Source organism: Plectropomus leopardus, chromosome 11, assembly GCF_026936395.1.
Source record: "Plectropomus leopardus strain MGB_pleo_1.0 chromosome 11, ASM2693639v1, whole genome shotgun sequence".
Classification (NCBI taxonomy): Eukaryota; Metazoa; Chordata; class Actinopteri; order Perciformes; family Serranidae; genus Plectropomus; species Plectropomus leopardus.
The window spans coordinates 20945471-20967579 of NC_142186.1; the positions used below are offsets into that span (position 1 = coordinate 20945471).

Below are 22109 nucleotides of genomic sequence, written 5' to 3' on the forward strand. Positions count from 1 at the left end.
TAATATTCTTTTCCACTCTCTCCAAGATTTTAAACCTTTGCCCTTGATCATGGGTGGGTCATGAGACCATGGGACAGAGACACGCAGAGGACCCCGCCACATCTCCTTCATAGGAGATGGATAGGACAGAATTTATAGCCATTAGTCTCCTTTGGTTGTTGTTGTTGTTTTGTCTCTTTGTAGTCATTACACAATTCTCAGTGGTTCTGTGTCTCTTTGCAGTCAGTTGTTTTTGTCTGGTTGAATTTGGGATTCATTTGAATCTCAGGTCAGCTCAACTTTATTTGTTTGGCACCTTTCATAAAAACATGCAGCACAAAGGGCTTCACATAGCAAAACTGAACTATCACAGCCACCATTTAAGGAATGACATAAACAGCACTGTACATAAAGTATGGAAAGACTAGAAAACTGTGACAATCATTAGACAGTAAGGTTAAATATTATATCTTTGTGGATGTTTTGCCCATTTTTGTAGATATTTTGAGTGTCTTTGTGTCTCTTTGCAACTTTTTTGCATCTCTTTGAAGTTGTTTTGCCTCTTTATGTTCTTTTTGTTTGTCTTTGTAGTTGTTTTATGTTATTTTTTGTGTTCATTTAGGTTTTTTTCCTGGCCATCACATTAGAATTTTACTCATTAATCTGTCCTTGTCCTTGATTACTATCCTCTGACTAAAAAAGGTGAGGTTTTGATGATTAAGAAGAAAGAGGTGTGCTTTAAATGCCAACTACATTTTTTACACATTACTTGGTATTTATCTTTACATTTAATTAATTATGATGACCAAATGACCAACTCAAGATCTGAGACCAGTACTTTGGTCAAGGGGAAAAGCAGGGGTGTGTCTTTAACATGTATGTTTTTGGTATAGGTCTGGGTTTTGAAAGTCCATCCAAAGCATATGTTGCAGTAGCAAAAAATAAATATATGCTTCGCTCCGCATAGGGATAAGAGGATTGACCAGGACGCCAGGACAAAGCCTGGTAGCAGTATGCAGGAAGTCTGGATTACAATCTGTAACCCTACAGAGAATGATAAAGGCAAATACACTTTGGAGATGTACGATGGCAAAGAGACACACAAGCGTTCTCTTGACCTATCTGGACAAAGTGGGTGGATATTTGATTTTAAACACAATTTTAGATTAAGGGAAGATTTTAGAGCATATATGATGACACCTTCATTATTCTCAACAGTGTTTGCTGATGCCTTGCTGGAGTACCAGAGGTTGAAGTAAGTGCTGACCTACATGCAGTAGATGATGTGTATAGCATGGCGTGCCGTGACACTAACAGAAAACACTGTGCAGTCAAAGGTAACGGAGTTGAGAACTTCACACTGAAAACAGCTCAGATTATTGCTGTCTGACACTTTGCAGTGTCATATTGATGTGACCCTTTTTTTCTTCCCTCAGGCAAGCGGCTATTGCTGACAAAAGTGAGTCACAGGTTATGTGTTAATCCTGAGATATTCTGTCCACAACTTGGGTGAAAACTGTCTACAGTGGATGTCAGCAGCAAGTTTTTGTTGCTTGTTTTGTTTCAGATCGGGCCAAGGTGACAAAGGGTCTTCCTGATGTGGTAGCCATCATGGAGGGCAAGGTATAGCACTGTCAGGAAAACATTACAGACACTACACTTCAGGAGATCATGCACAATCATACTATGATATTTTCTCCTTCCTATGGCCTATAATGTTTCATTTTATTTGGCTGCTCCTCATCTTGTCTTCAGACTTTGTGTCTGACGTGTTTCATCGAGGGCCAACCACATCCAGAGATCACCTGGCTTCGGAACGACAAGGAGATTGTTGACCAGACCCAGTTTACCATCACTAAGGAGCCCACGTGCAGCACCATCACCATCCACAATGTCCACATGGAAGATTCTGGAAAATACAGCATTGTTGTGCGCAACCAGTATGGATCTGAAACGGTTGATGTGACCGTGAGCGTTTATAAGCTCGGGGAGAAGCCCCCAGCACATGCTGTGCATATGGGTTAAAGCTACAAAATGAGTCATAAATGGAGTGTTTTATGCTTCAGATTGAGATTTTTCTGCAAAGAGAGAAAAAGGAAAATGAAAGTGATAAATAGATGATGCTGAATAGATGATGCTAAATGATGAATGGAGTGATGCTGGATTGTTCATTAGGGACTTCTATTGATTGTGTGGAGACATTATTGAGCTTTTGACTATCCACTGAAGTTTAATCAAAAATGCAATCTCCTATAGTCTTCAAATTTAATATTAATTTACTAGACAATGTATGTGACAAAAATGTCATATTCATGCTGCTCCTGTGATGCAAAGTCCTGTTAGTCAAAATGATTGAACTGACTTCATGGATATTCAATATAAAGGTTGTTTCTTTATTGAAGAGAGATTTTGGAAAAAGAAATTGCATCATTTCCCTCCGACATATAACAAGCTGACTCCATAAGCAGTAAAATGCTAAGTTAATCAACTTAATATAATCTGTGGATTTGTTGCTACAGAGTAAGCATACTTGGTTTAGTACACACGTGTGTAGTGCTGCAGGGATTACTTTTTTTGTGGGCCAAAGAGAAGTTAATGTTGCCCTGGTTCCCGTGACAATAGGCCATTAGGATTTTTCCATTGAATTTTGGACTACTTGCTCAGTTGCAAACAAACATACGTATTTTGTTCAGCAAGATAATTTTTGGCCGTCAGTGCACTTGCCGGAAGCAAAAGGCTTATTTAAGGCTATTAACCAATACTCTCCCTTAACATCGCCACCACACAGAAGGTGCAAAGCTGTGTACATTGTGATGATGTTTTCATTGAGCCACTTGTTACCAACTGCCTTTTTTAAGGCACATAAAAGATTCAAAATTCAAGAGTGGGGTATTTACTGACATATTTTATGTCGTAGAGCCAAATGTAAAAATGTCTTAGGCTTGTGTTAACTACAGACTTTGCTTCAGGCATCCAACCAAAAACCCACTGACCATCCCATTGACTTTGAGATGAGGGAACCAAAAGTGCAGAAATGATAACTCAGTTGTGTTTTGGGACAAGGCTACAATCCAGTAGCTTGGGGTCATCCCTATGTTCCCAGTGTCATCAGCTTACTACAACTAGAACTCTTCCCTGTTTGTGCCACATTGCATTTTATTAATCATCCTTATTGGATATTTGTCTCATTTAAAGTGTTAAATAAAAATAACAAAAACTGCAAAACCTTTAGTTACTGGGCTGGACAGCTTTTAGTGAATCAGAGATGTTGTTTGTGTGTTGTGAATAAAGCAAATTCAGGTGACTTTCATTAGTGTTTTGTTTCTTTGAGCACTTAGAAACACTCCATTTTATATTCATACCATTATCCAGTAAACTTTTACTTTGTTCAATTTATGACTGAGTGTTAGTATGGTCTGTGGCTTTTTTTTGGCAGGACTTTGCAAGCAGAGATTACATTTTACACTTTAAGCAAACAGTCCGTAGTGTCAATAACCCTACTACTGGGCCTCAGTCACATCGGCAAGTTCAACGACACAGTGAGGTTGCAGACATGCATGAAGCTCATTAATGTTCAATGAATGAGTTCTGAAATAAAGTGCATGTAGAAATACCTAGTAATGTATTAAATTAATTATTTTCTCATCGTGATCTGCAGGTTACAACCCTAAAACTCCTCTCGAAGCTCTGGGAACTTTAAAGATCATGTAGTCTGTATAATACCAGTCACTACAGAGAGCGTCTGTGAGGCTACTGTTTTCACCAAGTGTGTGTGCACGTGTGTGGCAAAGTAAAACTCGTCCTTGCGACATTGTGGCGTGAACCACCTTGGATGCGATTTTGAGTACTAGGCCTGGCATTTGTCTTTCTGTCTGTGTGCAGATTTTGTCAGAATGTTAGCGTCACAACCCTGCAAGATGCAGTCACACAACTTCACAGGCGTGGAGATGAGATCAAAACGAAGGCAGAGTTTGAAAATAGGTGTAGCCAGAGCAAGAGCACCTGAAGTAGGGAAGGGGCCATTGGACAGACAAAGCACCTGCATGGCATGGTGCATATTTAAAATTAGCATATATTTTCCATCAGTGACGCTCATGAACACACGACAAAAAGTCTAAATTCATCTTTGGGGGAAGCTGAGGTTAGGCCAGGAGTAAGTGAACTCCAGGTTGTTCAAACAGCAGTGATTTCCTCAGAGGGGTTTGTTACTCATTAGACACAGTACTGGGACCTCTTTGTGCTTTCCCTATAAGAAGGTGCAGCATCACAGTCACATCCTCCACATTGTGTTGAGCTTCACACAGCTGTCACAGCCTCCAGCCCCTCTCAGTAAAGGAGAACCCAGATCCTCTAGAAAACATGGACTTCAATGGAACATGGCAGGTCTACTCTCAGGAGAACTACGAGGAGTTCCTTAAGGCCATGGGTGAGAAAACAAACCAGGGACTCTGGTTGACATATAAAAATATGAATGTACATATGAACATAAACTACTCAGCTTTGTAGTTAAGAATCATCAGTCTTAACTTGGTTATACTGTGTAGAAATTGACAAAAACACACCTGCTTTGTTTACCAGAACTCCCTGAGGATGTCATCAAGATGGCTAAGGACATCAAGCCCATTACTGAGATCAAGCAGAAAGGCAATGACTTTGTTGTCACCTCCAAGACCCCTGGGAAATCTGTGACCAACTCCTTTACCCTCGGCAAGGAGGCTGATATCACCACCATGGACGGCAAGAAGCTCAAGGTTTGTCATTGTCATTTACTACCTTTCTTTTTTTTCATTAAATGTATCTGTGTGTTATTATATGATTTCTTATCTAATGTAGTACATTATGAATATGTGTAGAGCAGAAGTCTGTGTCATTTTTTAGTGAAATGTTGAAGTATATTTTAAGTAATAAGCCTGCAAGTGTACGGTGTCTCTCATGTTTGTTTTAGAGCTATCTGTGATATGTATTGTCTCCTCCTCTGATCCCCAGTGCATCGTCAATCTGGAGGGTGGCAAACTGGTCTGCAAAACTGGCAAGTTCTGCCACATCCAGGAGCTCAAGGGAGGAGAGATGGTTGAGGTGTGGTATATCTAACCAGAGCTCACTCTTTCTGGTTCACCTTAGTATTTAATGTGACCATATACTTATGTTTTTCCCTTTATCCCTTTTCAGACTTTGACCATGGGCTCAACAACTCTTGTCAGGAGGAGCAAGAAGATGTAAACTTGGGAGTGAAGAAACCAATGTCTATTTAAATAAACAAAAATATTGCTTCATAAGTTTGGTTTGCATCATCCTTTCATCCTGTTGATCGGTGGTTCCTAACTGGTGAGTCGTGGTCCAAAAGTGGTGTGCAGGTCAATTCTGAATGAACCGCAAGTAACTTTTGACCATGTCAAATTTGTTAAGAACTTTATTATGAATAACAGACCTTCAGATTTTTGTTAAGGGGCTTAATTATAACTCCTATTTTTTCAGTGGAGCAACAATTTTATTGCCATGTTTCTAGTGTTATTGGGCCTTTTTACATGCTGTGCCTTTGCAGCATCACCAGTTTTGAAGCAGTCATGTACATTTTTTGTTGCAGTTTTATTTATTTACTAAGTTTTAAGTAATTACACTTCATTCTTGCAGAATGTTTTATTTCAATGTGCTCCAAGTCTGTATGCTGTTTACATTTTGTGTGTACATTTAAGATACATGTATGTATCTTAAGATACATACATGTATGTATCTTAAATACATGTAATACATGTATGTATCTTAAATGTGGACCTTGAACAAATGACAAAGAAGAAATCTGGACCCAATGGCTGGACCAGATGGAAACCGCTGCTTTAGTATACCCGATAGACAGACAATGACTAAGCAATATACAAGAAAACAATTTATTCGTGTCAAACTAAATAATAGAGTAGATGAGGGGTTAGGTCATATGTGTGCACGCCTGTGCCTTCGTGGCTTTGCATGTCTGCGCGTGCGCAGTGTGGATAAAGCACTGACCACCTAGCTGAGTAGTCAGTTGCAGTTCAGTATCAGGGCTTTAAAAACAGCTATAGTAGCCACATTCACGGCCGTCAAATCAGAGCATCGGGACTTTTAAAAATGGCGAGGTACTTGAGGCCGCCTAATACATCTCTCTTCGTTAGAAACATCGCCGACGAGTCCAGGTATGTTGTCATTTTAACCCTGTTGCCTGGCGTGCATGGTCAAGCTAACGTGATGCTAGTTAGTTAGCTTCGTCATTACCAAAATAGCTAACTGACGTCAACGGCACGAGTTATCGCAATCAGGGATGGACAAAAATGGTATGGTAAATTATCGATTAGATTACTGCTACAGATACCTGCTTACATCGTTTCATTCAACAAATTTCCCTGCAAAAGCATTGCAAGCTAGCACTTATGTTAGCAAGCAAGAAGCTAAAAGACGGTGTTGTTGCTGCTGACGTCACGTCACGCCCCCTAAAAACAAGACGCATTTATGGGCATAAATTGATAACAGCGTGGCTGCACTAATAGTATGTTTTGTGTGAAGTATGTTACGTGTATGTTGAATAGCAAGTCTCATTTTCGCCAGTCTATTTTTATTTTAGACCCTGAGACACTCTACAAACGTCACGCCCCCAGTGTAGTCACCTATGGACGTTACCTAACAGTAGCAGAAAATAGACAAGCGCCGGATACTATTGCAGAGAAACATTCAAGCTGAGGTCATCGTCCATTTAAATGTGGGAAACATGATAAAAGGAAGGCAAAATGCTTAATTAAACCAGGCATATTTGTAGTTTTGTTATTCCATATTTTACTGGAGCTGTCATCACTGTTCATAGATGTAAATTAAAAGAAATACATAATTTTGTCCATTAAGGGACTGTTCTTTATTTGTTAGAAGCAGGGGAGGGCTGGGATGTGACTGTGTTGTTTTGTTTTTGTTTTATAACTCTAAGTGAAGGTACATATATATACATATATACATATACATATATATATATATATATATATATATATATATATACATATATACATATACATATATATATATGTTAGGCTCCCTGGGTGACTGGCGGAAAATGTATGACTTTAATAAAATAGTAGATTTTAAAAGCTTAAAATGTAATAAAAAAAAAAAAAGATGAATTGCAAGAGAGAAAAGAGATGCAAAAAAAAATATTTTCCAGAGAAGAAATAGCTCCCACTGGAATGGCTAATTATTAAGTATAGTTGGCAGACCAAAGAACACTGCAGAAACAAATGTTTGAAATGTCTCTGTAATAAATTAAGCCAAACAGTGGTTATTTTCAGGTACGTAACTAACACCCGTGACTTTGCCCCCTCTGTCAATAAAATGCATGCCATTTCTAGCTGTACTGGCTGCTATGAATGTGTGAAGTTGGCTGGCTCGGTTTTTATTTATAAGTGAGCAGTCTTGTTTGAAGCAGGACAGTAATTGGATATGTCTGAAAATAAGTTATGTCATATGCTGTGCTGGCACCAGCTCTTGTGTATACCTTGAACACTGGGGTCCAGCTAAATTCATATGACAGCCAGCGGAGTAAATGTTTTATTTCATGACACTTTAGGCCAGAGGATTTACGACGTGAGTTTGGTCGTTATGGGCCTATTGTAGATGTCTACATTCCACTTGACTTCTATACACGGCGGGCAAGAGGATTTGCTTACATTCAATATCCTTTATTCTTTTCATTTTAATTTGGAAATGGTGTTTACACAGAGGGACTGTAAGGCATTAAATCTATCTTTGGTTGCAGTTGGTTTAATGTCACCTGACCTGACAATGTGTTTTTTGTATGTTTCTTTTTTTTTTTAATTTTTATCTGGTATATTGTATTCAGATTTAAACTTACTCCTAACCAATATTTCTTCTGTTGTTGTTGCCTTAGAGTGATAAAGATACAGTTCTGGAGACCCCACACCAAAGAAAAGTTGAAAGGCGGTTGTAGAGTAGATTCAAGCCAAAGACACCCAGGCGACAAGCAGTAGTGGAATTGGGAAAATAAAGAGAGAGCAAAAGCATGAAGATACAAAGAGGAGAAAGAGAGCACCCAGGCTTCCATTTGTCTACCAAAGGGAGGAAAAGCAAAGTGTTTATTGGGCAAAGACAAGCAGGAAACCTCAAGTTCTTCTGCCAAGCGAATAAAGATCAAGCTGAAGTTCAAAGGTCAAGCATGTTAAAGGTAACAAGTCAAACATTTTGTATCCTGCCGAATCTGATCATCAGTATTTGTCTTGTCTTCACAATTTGAAATCACAAGTGGGCCCAATGAGCCAGTTTTATGTTGTTAAATTGCAGACTGAAGACAATAAAATTTCATTAATGACACGTGTAAGTTACCTGAAATAACTGATTTTTCACCGCACTGATCTAAGTCCAGTAGCTGTGTTTCATAGACTGGAGCTGTCAACCTGTGTTGCAGCCTTTTTCTTTTTTTTTTTGCAAATTTTGTGCATGTGTGTAGCCTTTTCTGTCCCAACTCCCCAAATATTAAAAATAAAAAGGCCTTAACAAACCAGCACGTTTGAAGATGTCCGGGATGCCGAGGACGCTCTTCATAACCTGGACCGTAAATGGGTTTGTGGACGTCAAATCGAGATCCAATTCGCCCAGGGGGACAGAAAGAGTATGAACAATTTGCATTCCTAAGCAATGTACATTTAATTTATGCAAATCAGCTTTCCACATTGTCCTGAAAATATTGAGTCCAAAACTGTCTTATGTTCTGATCTTCATCAAGCCCCGAACCAGATGAAGTCCAAAGAGCGCCACTCCCCTCGCAGCTTCTCCCGCTACGACGATGATAGGGATAGCCGCCGAAGACGGTCCCGAAGCCGCAGCTATGATCGACGCAGGTCTCGGAGCCCCTCCTATGAGCGCCGTCCTCGGAGGTCTGAGAGCCCTAGAGAGTGAGTTGTTGGCAACTTTGTTTTTTTACTATGTTATAGAGCCTGAGATTTCTGTTGTTGCAAAACTGAGTTTCATTACGTAGATAATCAACACTCAGTCAATAACTGAGTTACAGAGCGACCGTAATAATTAGAGCTGGTGATCAAATCTAAACACTTCATAAATATAGACGTGAATGTGTCTGGAGCAGGTAGAAGTAGACATCAAAATGTAGGAAAGTCAAACAAAGAAAAAATTACAAGTTAGAGCTTAATCAGGAAACTATTTAAACTTCATACTATAGTTCATACTATGTTCTAATGTTGATGCATAATCACGAGTGTACATTTCTTTATTCTCCAAATTAAAGCAGTGTGAAAAGTATTACTTCAGTATCCGTACTGAAACGACATTATGGGTATCTAACATTTTATTTAAAACAAACATCTAGTTTTCAAACACTGTATGATTAAAACATCATAATGTCATATTTTATAAGTCGCATCAGTGTCAGCCTGCACGCTTCCAGTTTGGAGAAACAGGCCAAGCAATGTACTGCTGTGGAGAGGTCAGCAACAAAATGTATTTTTAGCCATGTTAAAAGATCGGTATCAGTTTAAGTGTACGCTATATTGAGGACACTTTTTCACTGCTTTACCTCACCATCAGAGCGTGATTTCTGATGATCAAAGCAGACTCCACTGAGAAAAACAGTGATTTGACATCATTGAACACAGGAGCTGCTGGTCTTCTGCTGCATTTTACTTTGTGTTATTGTGTTTAAAAGAGCTGATTCAGATTCATCAAAGTCTCACAATAACAGAAACTGTAACACTAAAATGGCTTTTTTTGTCAATGGAGTCTGGTGGCTTTGAAGAGAGCATAGATGGATGTTTTTTTTGCCCCTGATCAATAATTTGATACTGAGTATCTGCCAATAGCAAGTCCCGATCCGTTACTTTGTATTTACCTGTACAATGTACACTCAAGTTTTTCAAAACAATCCAGTGTATATGCTTGTCAGTTAAACAGGTCTTAAAGGGAATACAAGAAAAAAATATCTTCATCCAAACCGTTCCTAACGTTTTTTATTTTATTTTTACAAAAAAAGTAAACAAACTAAAAATATTTTTACATGGCTCTTATCGTAGTCTGATGCTAAAAACATTTACTGGAGGTAATATACTGGCTAAAGATAAATACCTCATACGACCTCACTTCAAAATACCCGAACTATCCTGTTAAGCAACTTACTCTATTTTAGCCACTCTGGAGCTGGTATAAACCAGTTGGATCGTTAAAAAAGCAATTGCGTTAATTAACATAAGTAATTGTTCTCTTAACCTGGATATAAGGTCGTGCAACAAGTCTTTCGTAGTATCTAAATTGCACCCTAAAAAACTGGTTTGTGCTTTCGTTCTCTACAGATCTCGGTCGTACAGTCGACACAGACGGAGCAAAAGCCGTGAAAATGACAAGTAAGCTAATTTGTCATCTCATAGTATGTGACATACGCAAGGGCTGCTGAAGGATTTTATAAGTAATAAGTAATGTTCATCCCACCAGGTACAGAGGTCCTCCTCGTGACCACCACAGGACTCATCATGAACCATCACGTAGCCACTCCCACTCCCCTTCACCCTCCAGAGCCATGGTCAAAGGTAAAAAGAGTCAGTCCAGGTCCCACAGCCCGGCTGAAGACTTCCACCCAACCTCCAGCTCCCAGAAACAGCCTGTGGGACGATCTCCATCCCGCTCCTACTCTAGATCCATGTCCCGGTCACGCTCCCGCTCCCGCTCCAGGTCCTGGGCTGGACGCAAGTCTGGAGGCCACTAACTGCCTGTTTACCCATAGCCGAGTTAATCCGTCTCTGAGGACGTTTCTGCTAAGCTCTGACAACCACAAAGTGTTTGAATTTGTTTTTCATCACATTATGGTGTCTGATGCCAAAGGGTTGAGAGCAGCAGATATTTTGTTTTTGTTCTGAAGTGATCTTTGAAAGCACAGATCATCCCTGGTGAGGCTTTTCTTTTTGTAATGAGCGTTGTCAGAGCTGGAAAAAAATGTAAGTTTGGCATTGCCAATGATATTTTTGTACTTTGAGTTAGCAATATTTACATCATATAGTATGATGCCTATCTCCGTTTGGCTTTATGGTTTGTGTATTATAAGAACATGAATAAATAAAAAAAAATAAGGCCCTGACAAACCAGTATTTACTATCTATGCTGTTCTTGGATGCCTGGTTTTAGAGGCACTATTATTCTGCTGAACACTAGAAGTAATCAGTGTTGTTATGGACAGTGTATGGAATGACAGTTATAAGCAATCCAATATTGTATGTGACATGTTTTATGTGTTAAAGACAACTGCGTTCATTTCTCTGGTACATTGTACAGTGACTGAAACAGTCAGTTGAATATGTGTTCCTTAGTACTGTTATCCTACTTTACTTGGTATGCTTTGTCAATAAAGATTGGATCTCTATTTGGTCTTTTTTTTTTTTTTTTAAATCAAACTATAACAAGCACTGCAAGGAACCTCCGCGGGGCTATAAAAAGTCAGATCAGTGTAATTGCGTCTTTAAAGTCTTTGCGTCTTTGAAATGCTGTTAAATTTGATCAATTTATTTTTTGTCACTAATCTTAAAACCCAATACTGCATTTTTGCACATACCTGTTAACCGTCTATCGATTGACTTTAATACATAAATCCTACCCTGCACTTAACTACATAGAAACTGTCAACTGTTTAACTTGCCTGCAATGCTTACAAAGTAAAAGACATATGTCCTAAAATCAGTACTTAAATTGGGTTTAAAAAAAATCCTTGAAATTGCCTTAAAAACAGTAAGTAAGTGTCTGATAACTGTAAGCTATGTGTTTTACTGGATATGGTGACAAATGTCTATGGTCTATTATACACTTTGTCAGAAGATATTCAGGCACAGGCAAAAAATAGGGGGGAGGGAAAGGGATTTATTTCTTTTTTTGGTTATTTTTTTTTGTCAATTCAGATTGCATTCTTTTACATTCAATTTTTTAAAAACACTAATTGATACCAATCTTTAACAGGGCATTTTCTTTTCATCTTAAGTGACATTTCATGAGGGGGACAAATTAACAGCCAATTAGTTACAAGTTTCAAATTTTGAATAAAGGAGACTGCCATGCACGACTCAATCAGGGCAAGAAAGAAAGTGTTAACATGAAACCATTTTACATACAACTTAAACAGCATGGGGCCAAGTTCAGTTGTCAGCTGGCGGAAGAACAGCTGAGAACTGACCGTGGTTCAGATATTTAAAAAAAAACAAAACATTTGGTCAATTTGTGGCATTGCCACCTAATGAAAATATTCAGTTTCAGCATGGATTTCAACTTAGGCACAAACAGGTCAACTCAAGATTAAAAGCATCACGCTTACAGACTGTAAGCACATTCAGAACTCGAATTCATACATGGGCAAGTCTCCTCCGGGATCCAATTGATATTTTAGCAGTTTTACCTAATTTGCACTAAGCATATTTCACCCTACACTGCATAATACAAAACAATAAAAAACATGTGCAAGATCTCTGGAAAGGTAACAGTGCAGGGGTACTTGAGAAATGCTATAGGCAGTTTTTTTTTAAACAAAAATATTCTTCAGTATTGAAGTCAAGACATGTCCTTAGCATGTCTTATACATTCAGTGTTATTACTAAAAATACTTTTGTCATACAGGCCTCAAACTTGGCCTGCAAATGTACATATGCTACAAGTACTTTATACATTTCATTATTTACATGGCTCTTGAACACATTAACAAGCTCTCATACTTTGTTTTGTCATCTTTAGGCTGGCTAAACACCTCCAATTCTGCAAGGGGAAAGCAAAAGAGCCTCAAAGGAGGATTGAATCACAAAAATAGAGAATCCATAGGGAGATAGTCAATTACGCCTCCATCATTTCAATAGCATCCTGGTCTGTAACTTATTAAAAACTAGTCTGATTGCAGTGCAAGAGGGTAAACAAGAGGCAGAGGCAAGAGGCAGAGAGTGTCTGTTGGTTATGGGATGGTCGATCACCAAGACCTACTTTGTAAACATAAACACCAGCCTTCTGCCTCATGTTAAGTCCCTGGGGCCACTCCTATTCAAAAACCTCACTCAACTCAGCCTAACCTTGCTTACATGTGCATGCAGCCAACAGGACCAAATCACATGACTTAGAATGAAACTCGACTGTCCCACAACTAAGCCAGGCCCTCTTCCGCATGTTAAAGCTGCAGCACTGTCCTGAAAAGGCTGAGACTGAGGAGCAATAACAGTACTGATTGAAACAGATGAACAGTTTAAAGTGACCTTCGGGAACTCTGACCCATTCACCACATGGGCTGGCAAGGTTAAAGTGGCAATGGCAATGCCAACCACACAGAGGATGTTCCAAAAAAAAAATTGAAAAGGAAAAAAAATACAGCGAAAACATTGCTTTGGTTACAAACAGCACTTCATACATCTTTCAACCACAACAATAAAGGACTTGTACAAAATAATGCTATGATAGAGTGTTAAAGGCCTCAGACCAGTTCAACTCCTATAGTGCATGTGCGCACAGCGCAATAAAAAAGGTACAGGAGTTGACAGTCCAAGGCCCGTGTGCCATGGTCTCTTTTTACCCTTCAGTTTGAGGTTGTACTTTTAACCTCCAGTAAGATAGCTTTTTTTCCCTGCAGAATTGCAGTTGAGTGTCTTTTCCATCCCAAACAAGGATTGTGATCCATAAAAGAAAAGGTGGGCCCTAGTCAAAAAAATATGCTACAAATGTAATTTTGCTTTAGCACCTGAAGCTTTAGAGGTGACCCTAAAGGCTCATAATAAGACCTATGTAAATGAAAAAGCATGTCTGTCCACAGAAATGGACCGTAAAAGTGATGGGAATTTACCTGACCTATACTATAACCCTTGTTTGTGGTGAAAAGGCACACTCATCTGCTTTGACAGCCAACATTAAAAATAACAAAACAAAACAGAAGTAGAAAGGGTATCCAGTTCGTCATTAGTCACAGAAACGGACTCCACTGCAAACGTTACCGACCAGCAAGACTTCAAGGCTGTAATATCTTGACATATTGTTTAAAAATTGAGTGTTGAATAAACATTCATAGCAAATATTACTGTAAATGCCCCTCTACACCAAAAGAGGTCGATCTAAAAACAGCTAAAAGTATTACAGCACTGAGGTGTTCCTGGTGGGTGAGTGCCCTCAAAAGAGTCCCAGTTCATAAATTGGCTTTTCAATCGAGTTTGGGTATCCCTCTCAGGCCTGCACCTTGAGGAGGCTCTTGAGCTGGAAGGCCATCATCTCCCTGTTGTCACAGGAGCCCATTGGGAAAGACACCCAGTGGCTGGGGGGTTTGGGCAACACGCTGGGTGAGGGCGGCTCACTGAACTTAGGCCCTGCGTAGCTTGGACTTCCCTGTGTGGCCAGGAGCGTGTTGAGGTGAGACACTGCACCCTCCCAGTTCTGATCATAGTTGGTGGCAAAGCGGACAGAAGCATTCTTCTCTGCAGACGCGGCCTGCCGCGCCTCTGGAGACCTGTGGTAGGCTGCGCCTTTGTCGCTCCGGCGGTGGCCGTGATGGTGAAGGCCGCCGGCCCCTCCTGCAGATGCTGCCACTCCGTTCTGGTCACGGCTTCTCTGCTTAGCCCGGCCAAGTTGATGGTTCTTCTTGGGCAAAGGGCGCTCAGGGTGGGAAACTGGAATGTTATATCTCTCTCCACCTCCCATACTGCTTCTGATCTACGTGTCACCTACACAATGAGAGACCAGTATTAGTGCATTAAAAACCTGGGACTGTATTGTAATAGACTCAAAAATTACATTCTCAGTACTGTGAAAAATTCTTGGGCCACCTTAAACTTTGTTATTTTAGCAAGGTTATAATGATCACACATTTACATTTCTGAGTAGTCTCTTTACTAAAACACAACCAGAAGATTCTGGAAATACGCAAATATTTCAAAATACTAATAATCTGGTGTTATTTTTGAAAACTTGGAGATGATCTGCCCACGAGATTTCAAGAGATGCCAAAGTGGAAGTCCTGCTAAATATTGACTTGAAAGGGCCATTTTGTTCTGACCTTTTTGGATATTTTAAAGCATTAACGAACGTTTGTACATATAGCAACTTGCAACAAATCTCTGGATCCATGGTGGCCTTAGACTTGCACAGTAGTGTATTGTCAGGATAAAACGTGATAACACCTAATCCGTCCACACTGCACGCACACACTCGCAGCAGGCTCAATGAAAACAAGCAGAGGGCTACGTGCAGAAACACCAGACAGACGAGCCTGCGCCGCCCCTCCCCCACTCACAACCGAGAGCAAAACAGCCCCAGCTCACCTCTTTGTTGTCAGAAAGTTGACGAAGCAGAGATCTCTCTTCAATCTTTCACCTCCAACCGGCCCCCAGGTCCTCGAAGTAGATCTCTGTCTACTTCTCGCTGCACTTCTGTGTCCAGCAAGGTCCGAAGTTTTCATGTGCCAATGAGCGTTGTTTACCCGTGGAGCCGAGCTGAACATAGATTCACCTCGGCACACGATGCTCCAAGAAGCCGAAGACTGGAGGCAAGTAAACATCAATTAGAAATGCTAAATGGACTTCATCTGGCATACATTCAAGGTTATAATTCGGCATTTCAATGTGGTGTTAATGTTTCCTGCAGGACACAGCGTGTATTTTATAGTGCGTCATTGTATCCATCACTGACTAAAATCAATAAACGTCAAAATAAAAGCTGACAATCCGTCCATTACAATATCATCGTTATGTAAAAAATGTAAATGATAGTGACTATCAGAACATAATGTTACATAAGCAAACTGCGACATGTCTATCCAACTCTTGTTTGTGCGCCTCTGGCTTAATGCGGTCGCTTTGTCCTGCCAAGAGGCTCTTGTGTGAGAGATTCTCGATGAAAAAAAGCTGTTAGTAATGCTCAAATCGATTGACGTACCTTTTAGTTAATACATCCAACTTTAGGCTAAGCAAATACAGCTTTTACAATCTCGGGCATACGGCTTTGGCACCAAACCAAAACAAAGAAACGCTGAACTCAATATGGCGACGATGCAAAAAAACCAGCTTCTCTTACCGACTTCCTCAGGCTTGGTTGTCGAAGCCCTTCGTCCAAGAATATATGTGATTCAGAACTTCCCTCGGTGAGCTTTGTAAGAAAACACAGCAAGCTATATTTCCTTCAAATCCGTCACCGTCGAAGCTCAAATGGTGTTGAAAGTGGCCGTAGGACGCCACTTCTTTCTCACTCTCTCTCCCGACTCCGTCTGAATTGCAACAAAATGGAATCTACAGCAGAGATATGTAGCTCGTTGTAACCCTGATCTGACCAATCACGCACCGAGTTTCAACCGAACGACCAATCAGCGAGGAGACACACAGACGCATTCACGCCTGTTGCCAGACCGGTGACGTCAATCGCTGACCCTCCTCTCCTTTCCTTTGTTGGAGCTCCTGGGAGAAGTGAGAAAACAACCACTATAAAAACACAAAAAGCAGTCTATTTAACCTAAAAAACAACTGTATGCCAACACACAACATCACACGAAGATTTGCTTTAATAATATTATGTAGTTTAGTGTAATGTAATGTCAACCATTTGTTCAAATAACAATGCATACATGTCCAAGATTTAAAGATATTGACATACTTAATGCATTTTCTGCCACACAAAAAGGATTTGTTGTTCCACACTTCCTGTTTGCATAGGTTAAACCTGTTGTGCTGCTCAGAAACAGCTGCAACAGGCTGTAATAGTACAGCCCCTGTCTGTGAGCTTCCCATCCCCCACCAGTTCTGGTAAAACCAAAACCAACAGATCACTTAGCCTAGGAGGAAAAGAAATGTTGGACTTTTTCAAGTCTTTTGATCTCTATCCATGTTCAAATATTGTTTTGTAGGCTGTTTCACTGGAGTTGTAGCTGTAGGAGGTTGAATTTTGTGAATACACAGAGAAGGTCTACAGTTCAAAGTTCCCTTTGTGCCATAATCCAGTGAGCTCAGATGCAAATTCCCAATTCAGAGTCAAAATACCATGCAAATGAATGGCCTGCCATATAAATGTCATGATGTCATATACAAGTAGCAACATGTTGTTGGGGGTTATTGAGTGCTAACACTCCTCCTCTTGAAGTTTTGTTTCAGACACCACACCTCAAATGGTTCACTATGGACTCCAGTTTGGTTGAGAGCAGCAATTGCGGGGGGGGGGCTACAAAAGAGTGATAAATATTACAGGGCTACAAGACCAGGCCTGTTTACCCAACCAGATTTTAAAAGTTGAGACTATTTTGAGCATTTCCTGATGTGATGAGTTAACTCTTGAAAATGTTTTTAATGTTATGTAGTTTCAGGTTTTGCTTTTCTTATAAAACACAAACATTGAGAATGGGAAGAAGTAGCCTACCTGCCAAAAAGGCTATTTTTTTAAATCCTCTGTCCTTTTGTTAAGGTATTATGGCCTATTATTCAGGCAGATAAACCAAATACGATATGTAAACTAAGTGATTTTTTTGGGTAATGTTTTTCCGTTCTTTATATGAGCTTGGGGTTATTTACCTATTCTGGTTGTTCACCTTTGTATTGCTGTCTTTGTTTAGTGTAAGTACATACCATGATTTGTGGTCCAGAGTAAAGAAATATGGAATTTGAATCCGTAATTGACTTTTGTGTTATTTTGATTAGAGTATTTTTTATTTTGTTTTATTTTATTGGAACATTTTTTTTCTCTTCTATTACTATTCAGCTTCTAGCCTTCATATTTTAACTTTAAGTGTTTCTTTCACCACTTACTTTATTGTTGCTTTTGAATACTGCATAACTGGTGCTCCTCCTATCTTTATAAGCACATGGGTCATGGCTGATACTATCACATGTGGTTTTATGGTAGTCTGGAGGTCCAAGTCTAAAGAATACAAAACAACGAGCATGATAGATAAACTCAGCCTATAAGTCCACGGTCAAAGTCACTCTCCCTTCTACGTTGTTTAAAGCGTCAAAGGAGTTGTGCAACACGTTTCTGTGTCAGGCAGAGCTCACAGCTGCGGGCCATGGAAGGACACTCCCCACTGCAAAGCAATCTTTGGAAGGGGGCTGTTCCCACCAAGAGTCAACTATGTATGGAAAGTAGGTCACTGAGAGGCTTCTGCAGGTCGTACAGTACATAGGAGCTGGACATATCTCCATATTTGACTGGTCGTAAAAGCTTCTTTAAAGAAACCAATGGTTATAAAGGGTTAACATTCCACAGTCGGCCATCCTGGAAAGTGGAATAGAAAATTACTTTCAAAACAGCAGTGTACAAAGACTGTTGTTTTTTTCTCACACAGCTCGTAGATACGCGGCATACAGACACGTATATTCTCTCAGTCTCTTTGTCCCTGTCTCAGGTCGTCACACTTGTACTTGGGTTTAATAGGCTTCACATGAATTTCAATAGTCTGAAAGTTCTTGTGAAACACGCCCACACAAAGAGAAGTGGGAAAGAACAGAGGCGGAAACAGTTTCACACCTCTCAGCAAAAAGTCTGACCCGTCAAAGATCTTTTGTAATACCAGAAAACATATTCAACGTAAAGTCACATCTAGTTCAGTGGGGGCACAGTGACATAAAGGGGACTGAGTGTACCTTACAAGGAATTTACACTCCCATTATTGACTGACTGCTGATGGTATGGTAAAAGAGTCACATCTCTGTCTTTAGATTTTCCTATGGTTGCTCAAAAGAAATAATAACTTAATGAGCAAATAATATATGAAATAAAAATGTAGTGTATTGTAAAGTTATTATCATATCATACATAACATATTATGGTTTTACTTTCTTAAAATGTGTTTTATGCTTTTAATTGCGCTTTTATAATTTTACTCTTCTTGTTTAATATATCTTTTATATTTCTACATTTTATTTCTTTTAGTTATATCTCACCTCTGACCTGCAACTCAGTGCCAGAGCAATGGTATACATGTGCTGTATAATGATTTTTGTATTTGTGTGTTTGTATGAGATTATATATGTATTTATATACACGTTTCTAATGAATTGTTAGGTTTTAAATCCTGTATGTAAAGCACTTTGAGCTGCATTTTATGTATGAAAGGTGCTATACAAATAACGCCTTTTATTATTATGTATTTCAAACATGGAAAATATCTTATTCACTATATCGTCTTCCTCCAAGTCGGCATCCAACTTTGAAGAATCAAGATTTTACATAACCACAGCACACTGATACATTTGTTGGCTCATTCGCTCACATTTTTTAGATGCTGAGATGTCTGGCCTTCAGATGTCTTTTCAATGTATAATGCCTCGAAAGTAAAACTCCAAATGCACTGAAAGGCTTTACTTAATACTTTCAATGAAATATCCTTGAAATGGCTGCTCCATTTAAAGCCTCACTGTGTAGGATTTAGAGATAAAATGGAATATTATTCATAGCTATGTTTTTTAAAGTGTGTAATCACCTGAAAAAATGAACAGCAGCACTTTCTTAACAATAACAGTGGCGTAACATGTTTCTTTGAGCTAGCCGTTACATGCTAGTAGCTGCCTTTTAAATCTCCTGCAGAGGGTTCCATGCATAACACACTGCTAAAACATCACACCCGTCCTGCCCACAGTCCCATCCTGCTGGCTGTAATGTTTATACAGATGGTATTTTGGTGCTGTTACTCCCCCCCCCAGGGAAGCTTAAAGGCGAGACCACTCTGTCCTCCAATCGACCAGCATTGGCCTCTTGTGTGAAGCTATTTACAAGCAAACACTTGCTGAATGCGCTGAATGATACCACCGTTGTTTGGTTCGGTGTAACAATGCAAAGGTGGTATAAAGAAAAGACTCTATAGCGACTCTATAGCATGATCTCTGAGTAAAAAGGGCTAGTGTATAAGGGCCTGCTGGCTCTAATCCAAACACCTTTTCACGTCAGCCACCAATGTGCTTGGCCCACAAAATACTACACAAAATCTATAATAAAAATGAAAAATCCAAATAATTGAATAACTCCATGACACTTGGACTCTTGACCTCAGAGTACAACTCAACTTTTCAATCCTACTTTTAATTCATTAATTCATAATTCAAGCATTGTGCAATTGCATTACATTATTCTAAGAACCAAAGTTAAAAAACAAAACAAAACAAGAGTATCATTAAAGCATTTACTGCAAAGTAATTTGATTTTTGTGTGATCTTTTTTTTTCTTCTTTTTTCTTCTGATCCTGCTGTCAGAGGGTCTGGAAATCTGGAAATGAGGAGCGGAAATCTGATTAATGGATTCATCCGGAATCAGCAAAGAAACAGCAGAGTGAGCCCAGATGGTTGTGTTCAGGATGTTCTTTTTATTTTTTTTTTAAACTAAAAACCAAAAAAATTGTTGTGTAGCAGGATTCAACTGATAATTGAACATTTTCAACTTTATTCTGTCCTGTGGTCTGTGCTCTTGTGCTGCACCTGGACCAGACGGTGACTAAGAAGAAACCTTATTGAAGCTGTGCTGTCTGCTCCTATAATCAAATTTCCTGCCTTCTGGCTTGCTGCATCTATCAGCTGAGAGGAGGAGGAGGAGAGGACACAGTGCACCAGATATCAACATGCTATTACAAGACCTTTCTTTTTTCTATCCAAATGACAATTTACTTGAATGCCTAACTACAAACTTCACAAAACATCCTCCTGACCTACTTTTTTCTCTTGTCATTTGACATATTTGTTGGTCCCAGTTTCTGTTTCATTTAGCATACTTCTCTCTAAAATAGGATGCAGATTCATTTCAGAATGCCTCCGGTATGTGATTTCATGACCTGATTGGATTGTTATCGAACTACTAATGTACTTTATTTTTGCCAGAGGGACATAAGATAAATTAAATGACCCTAATTGCTGAGGAAAGTGATTGTTGACCTTAAATTTTGTATCTATGAGGGACAATACAGATTTAAAGACAGAGCAACCTTCTATTGCCAGGTTACTTATGATTGTCCACTAGTTCATGGTTACTTAGCATTGCCCCCTGTTGTACTGCAAGCAGTATGACATTCAGACCCACCCACTAACTGCGGCTCCAGTGGGTATTAGTTAGTAATGTAATGATAAGCAAACATCTACATTATTGTGAATTTAAAATGAAGGCTGGTTTACACACCTTAATAATTACTGTGGATTTGATGTAAACAAGAGATGTTTGCAAAAGAGCTCTTTATTGTGACTCTAAGAGCAAACAATTGTCTGTTCTAATGCACTGATTTATAATCTTTAAATTAACAAAGCCAACATAATTTAATCTCATTTTTAATCATCTTGCCAGTGCTTTCCACCCACAGAGGGTGAGCAATTAAGATATTCATGTAATCCTTCAAGCAATATGGTGTAAAAATAGCATGTGATGAAGTGTATCTGCGATACTGTCTCTCAAATGAAGACAAGTGGAAAGTAATTAGCAAAAGAGGTGGAGGGAAAAAATGTTGCTGCATAAACAGGAGGAATTCAGTGGCAAGACGTCTTTTATTTTATTTTATTTTTTTCTGTGATTCACTGTTGTTGAACTTTTATGTATTCATATGCAATTTTATGTTGTTTTATTGCTGTTGTTTTTTGTAAGGTGACCTTGAGTGTCCTGAAAAGCACCCATAAATAAATTGCATTATTATTATTATTATTATTATTATTATTATTATTATTATTATTATTATTATTATTATTATATAGCCGCTTTGACAAGGTAAAACATATGAGGGTATTCGTTTGACCGTAAAAGGTTATTAATCAGCCTTGGATGATAGCAGTTAGGCAAGATAACTTTATAGCATTGTTGTTATTATTATTATTATTATTATTATTATTATTATTATTATTATTATTATTATTATTATTATTATTATGGGTCAGGTTTGGAGTAATGGATTCACAGCCAAAGCTAATTTTTAAAGGTTGCATATTTTTTAAAATAAAGGTCATATGGGGTGTTTTTTTCCCCGTCTTTATCGACATGTTTTTCGCACCTGCTTAAGTGCTCTCCCCCCTGAGCCCTTCCTGACCCTGTCTGCTGGAGAGACAAGAAATGTGTGATCAATACTGTTGGCCTCTATTACTGTGTAAATGTTTTATCTCGTCCATTTCACCTCTTGCTATTACAAATAATAAAACACATAAAAATTGGACTGC

The 22109-nt window shown here is 39.0% G+C and overlaps 4 protein-coding genes and 1 long non-coding RNA gene across 5 annotated transcripts in view; 4 read left to right on the forward strand and 1 right to left on the reverse strand.

Moving 5' to 3' along the window:
• The window catches only part of myom3 (myomesin 3), a 79356-nt gene extending 76067 nt beyond the window's left edge, over nt 1-3289 (forward strand). Inside the window, exons 33-37 of the mRNA XM_042490301.2 lie at nt 947-1110; nt 1198-1234; nt 1416-1438; nt 1547-1602; nt 1735-3289. Of these exons, the coding sequence (XP_042346235.2) occupies nt 947-1110; nt 1198-1234; nt 1416-1438; nt 1547-1602; nt 1735-2004 (550 nt within the window). The 3' untranslated portion in view covers nt 2005-3289. The remainder of the gene's footprint in view (nt 1-946; nt 1111-1197; nt 1235-1415; nt 1439-1546; nt 1603-1734) is intronic.
• A 956-nt stretch (nt 3290-4245) lies between these two features.
• Nucleotides 4246-5255, forward strand: fabp10a (fatty acid binding protein 10a, liver basic). Its single transcript, XM_042490304.2, has 4 exons — nt 4246-4405; nt 4558-4730; nt 4966-5055; nt 5149-5255. Exons 1-4 carry the CDS (start codon nt 4339-4341, stop codon nt 5197-5199), a joined length of 381 nt encoding a protein of 126 aa, XP_042346238.1. The 5' UTR covers nt 4246-4338; the 3' UTR covers nt 5200-5255.
• Nucleotides 5256-5673: 418 nt separating this feature from the next.
• srsf10a (serine and arginine rich splicing factor 10a) lies at nt 5674-11368 on the forward strand. Its single transcript, XM_042490302.2, has 6 exons — nt 5674-6146; nt 7559-7663; nt 8514-8617; nt 8732-8900; nt 10308-10358; nt 10447-11368. Exons 1-6 carry the CDS (start codon nt 6082-6084, stop codon nt 10715-10717), a joined length of 765 nt encoding a protein of 254 aa, XP_042346236.1. The 5' UTR covers nt 5674-6081; the 3' UTR covers nt 10718-11368.
• Nucleotides 11369-11839: 471 nt separating this feature from the next.
• Nucleotides 11840-16218, reverse strand: pnrc2 (proline-rich nuclear receptor coactivator 2). The gene is made up of 3 exons (XM_042490303.2): nt 16024-16218; nt 15273-15490; nt 11840-14675 (listed from the first exon to the last, which is right to left on the reverse strand). The coding sequence occupies exon 3, from the start codon at nt 14650-14652 to the stop codon at nt 14182-14184; it is 471 nt and encodes a 156-aa protein (XP_042346237.1). The 5' UTR covers nt 14653-14675; nt 15273-15490; nt 16024-16218; the 3' UTR covers nt 11840-14181.
• Nucleotides 16219-16362: 144 nt separating this feature from the next.
• Nucleotides 16363-22105, forward strand: LOC148188254 (uncharacterized). The gene is made up of 2 exons (XR_015777916.1): nt 16363-18615; nt 20178-22105. It is a non-coding gene; the product is annotated as an uncharacterized LOC148188254 (long non-coding RNA).
• The last annotated feature ends 4 nt before the right edge of the window (nt 22106-22109 follow it).

Coding starts and splice junctions, on each gene's coding strand:
- pnrc2 (XM_042490303.2), bottom strand. CDS start 14,652: ATGGGAGGTGGAGAGAGATATAACATTCCAGTTTCCCACCCTGAGCGC.
- srsf10a (XM_042490302.2), top strand. CDS start 6,082: ATGGCGAGGTACTTGAGGCCGCCTAATACATCTCTCTTCGTTAGAAAC. Junction 8,618..8,731: donor CGCCCAGGGGGACAGAAAGA/GTATGAACAATT, acceptor ATCTTCATCAAG/CCCCGAACCAGATGAAGTCC. Junction 10,359..10,446: donor AAAAGCCGTGAAAATGACAA/GTAAGCTAATTT, acceptor TCATCCCACCAG/GTACAGAGGTCCTCCTCGTG.
- fabp10a (XM_042490304.2), top strand. CDS start 4,339: ATGGACTTCAATGGAACATGGCAGGTCTACTCTCAGGAGAACTACGAG. Junction 4,731..4,965: donor TGGACGGCAAGAAGCTCAAG/GTTTGTCATTGT, acceptor TCTGATCCCCAG/TGCATCGTCAATCTGGAGGG. Junction 5,056..5,148: donor AGGGAGGAGAGATGGTTGAG/GTGTGGTATATC, acceptor ATCCCTTTTCAG/ACTTTGACCATGGGCTCAAC.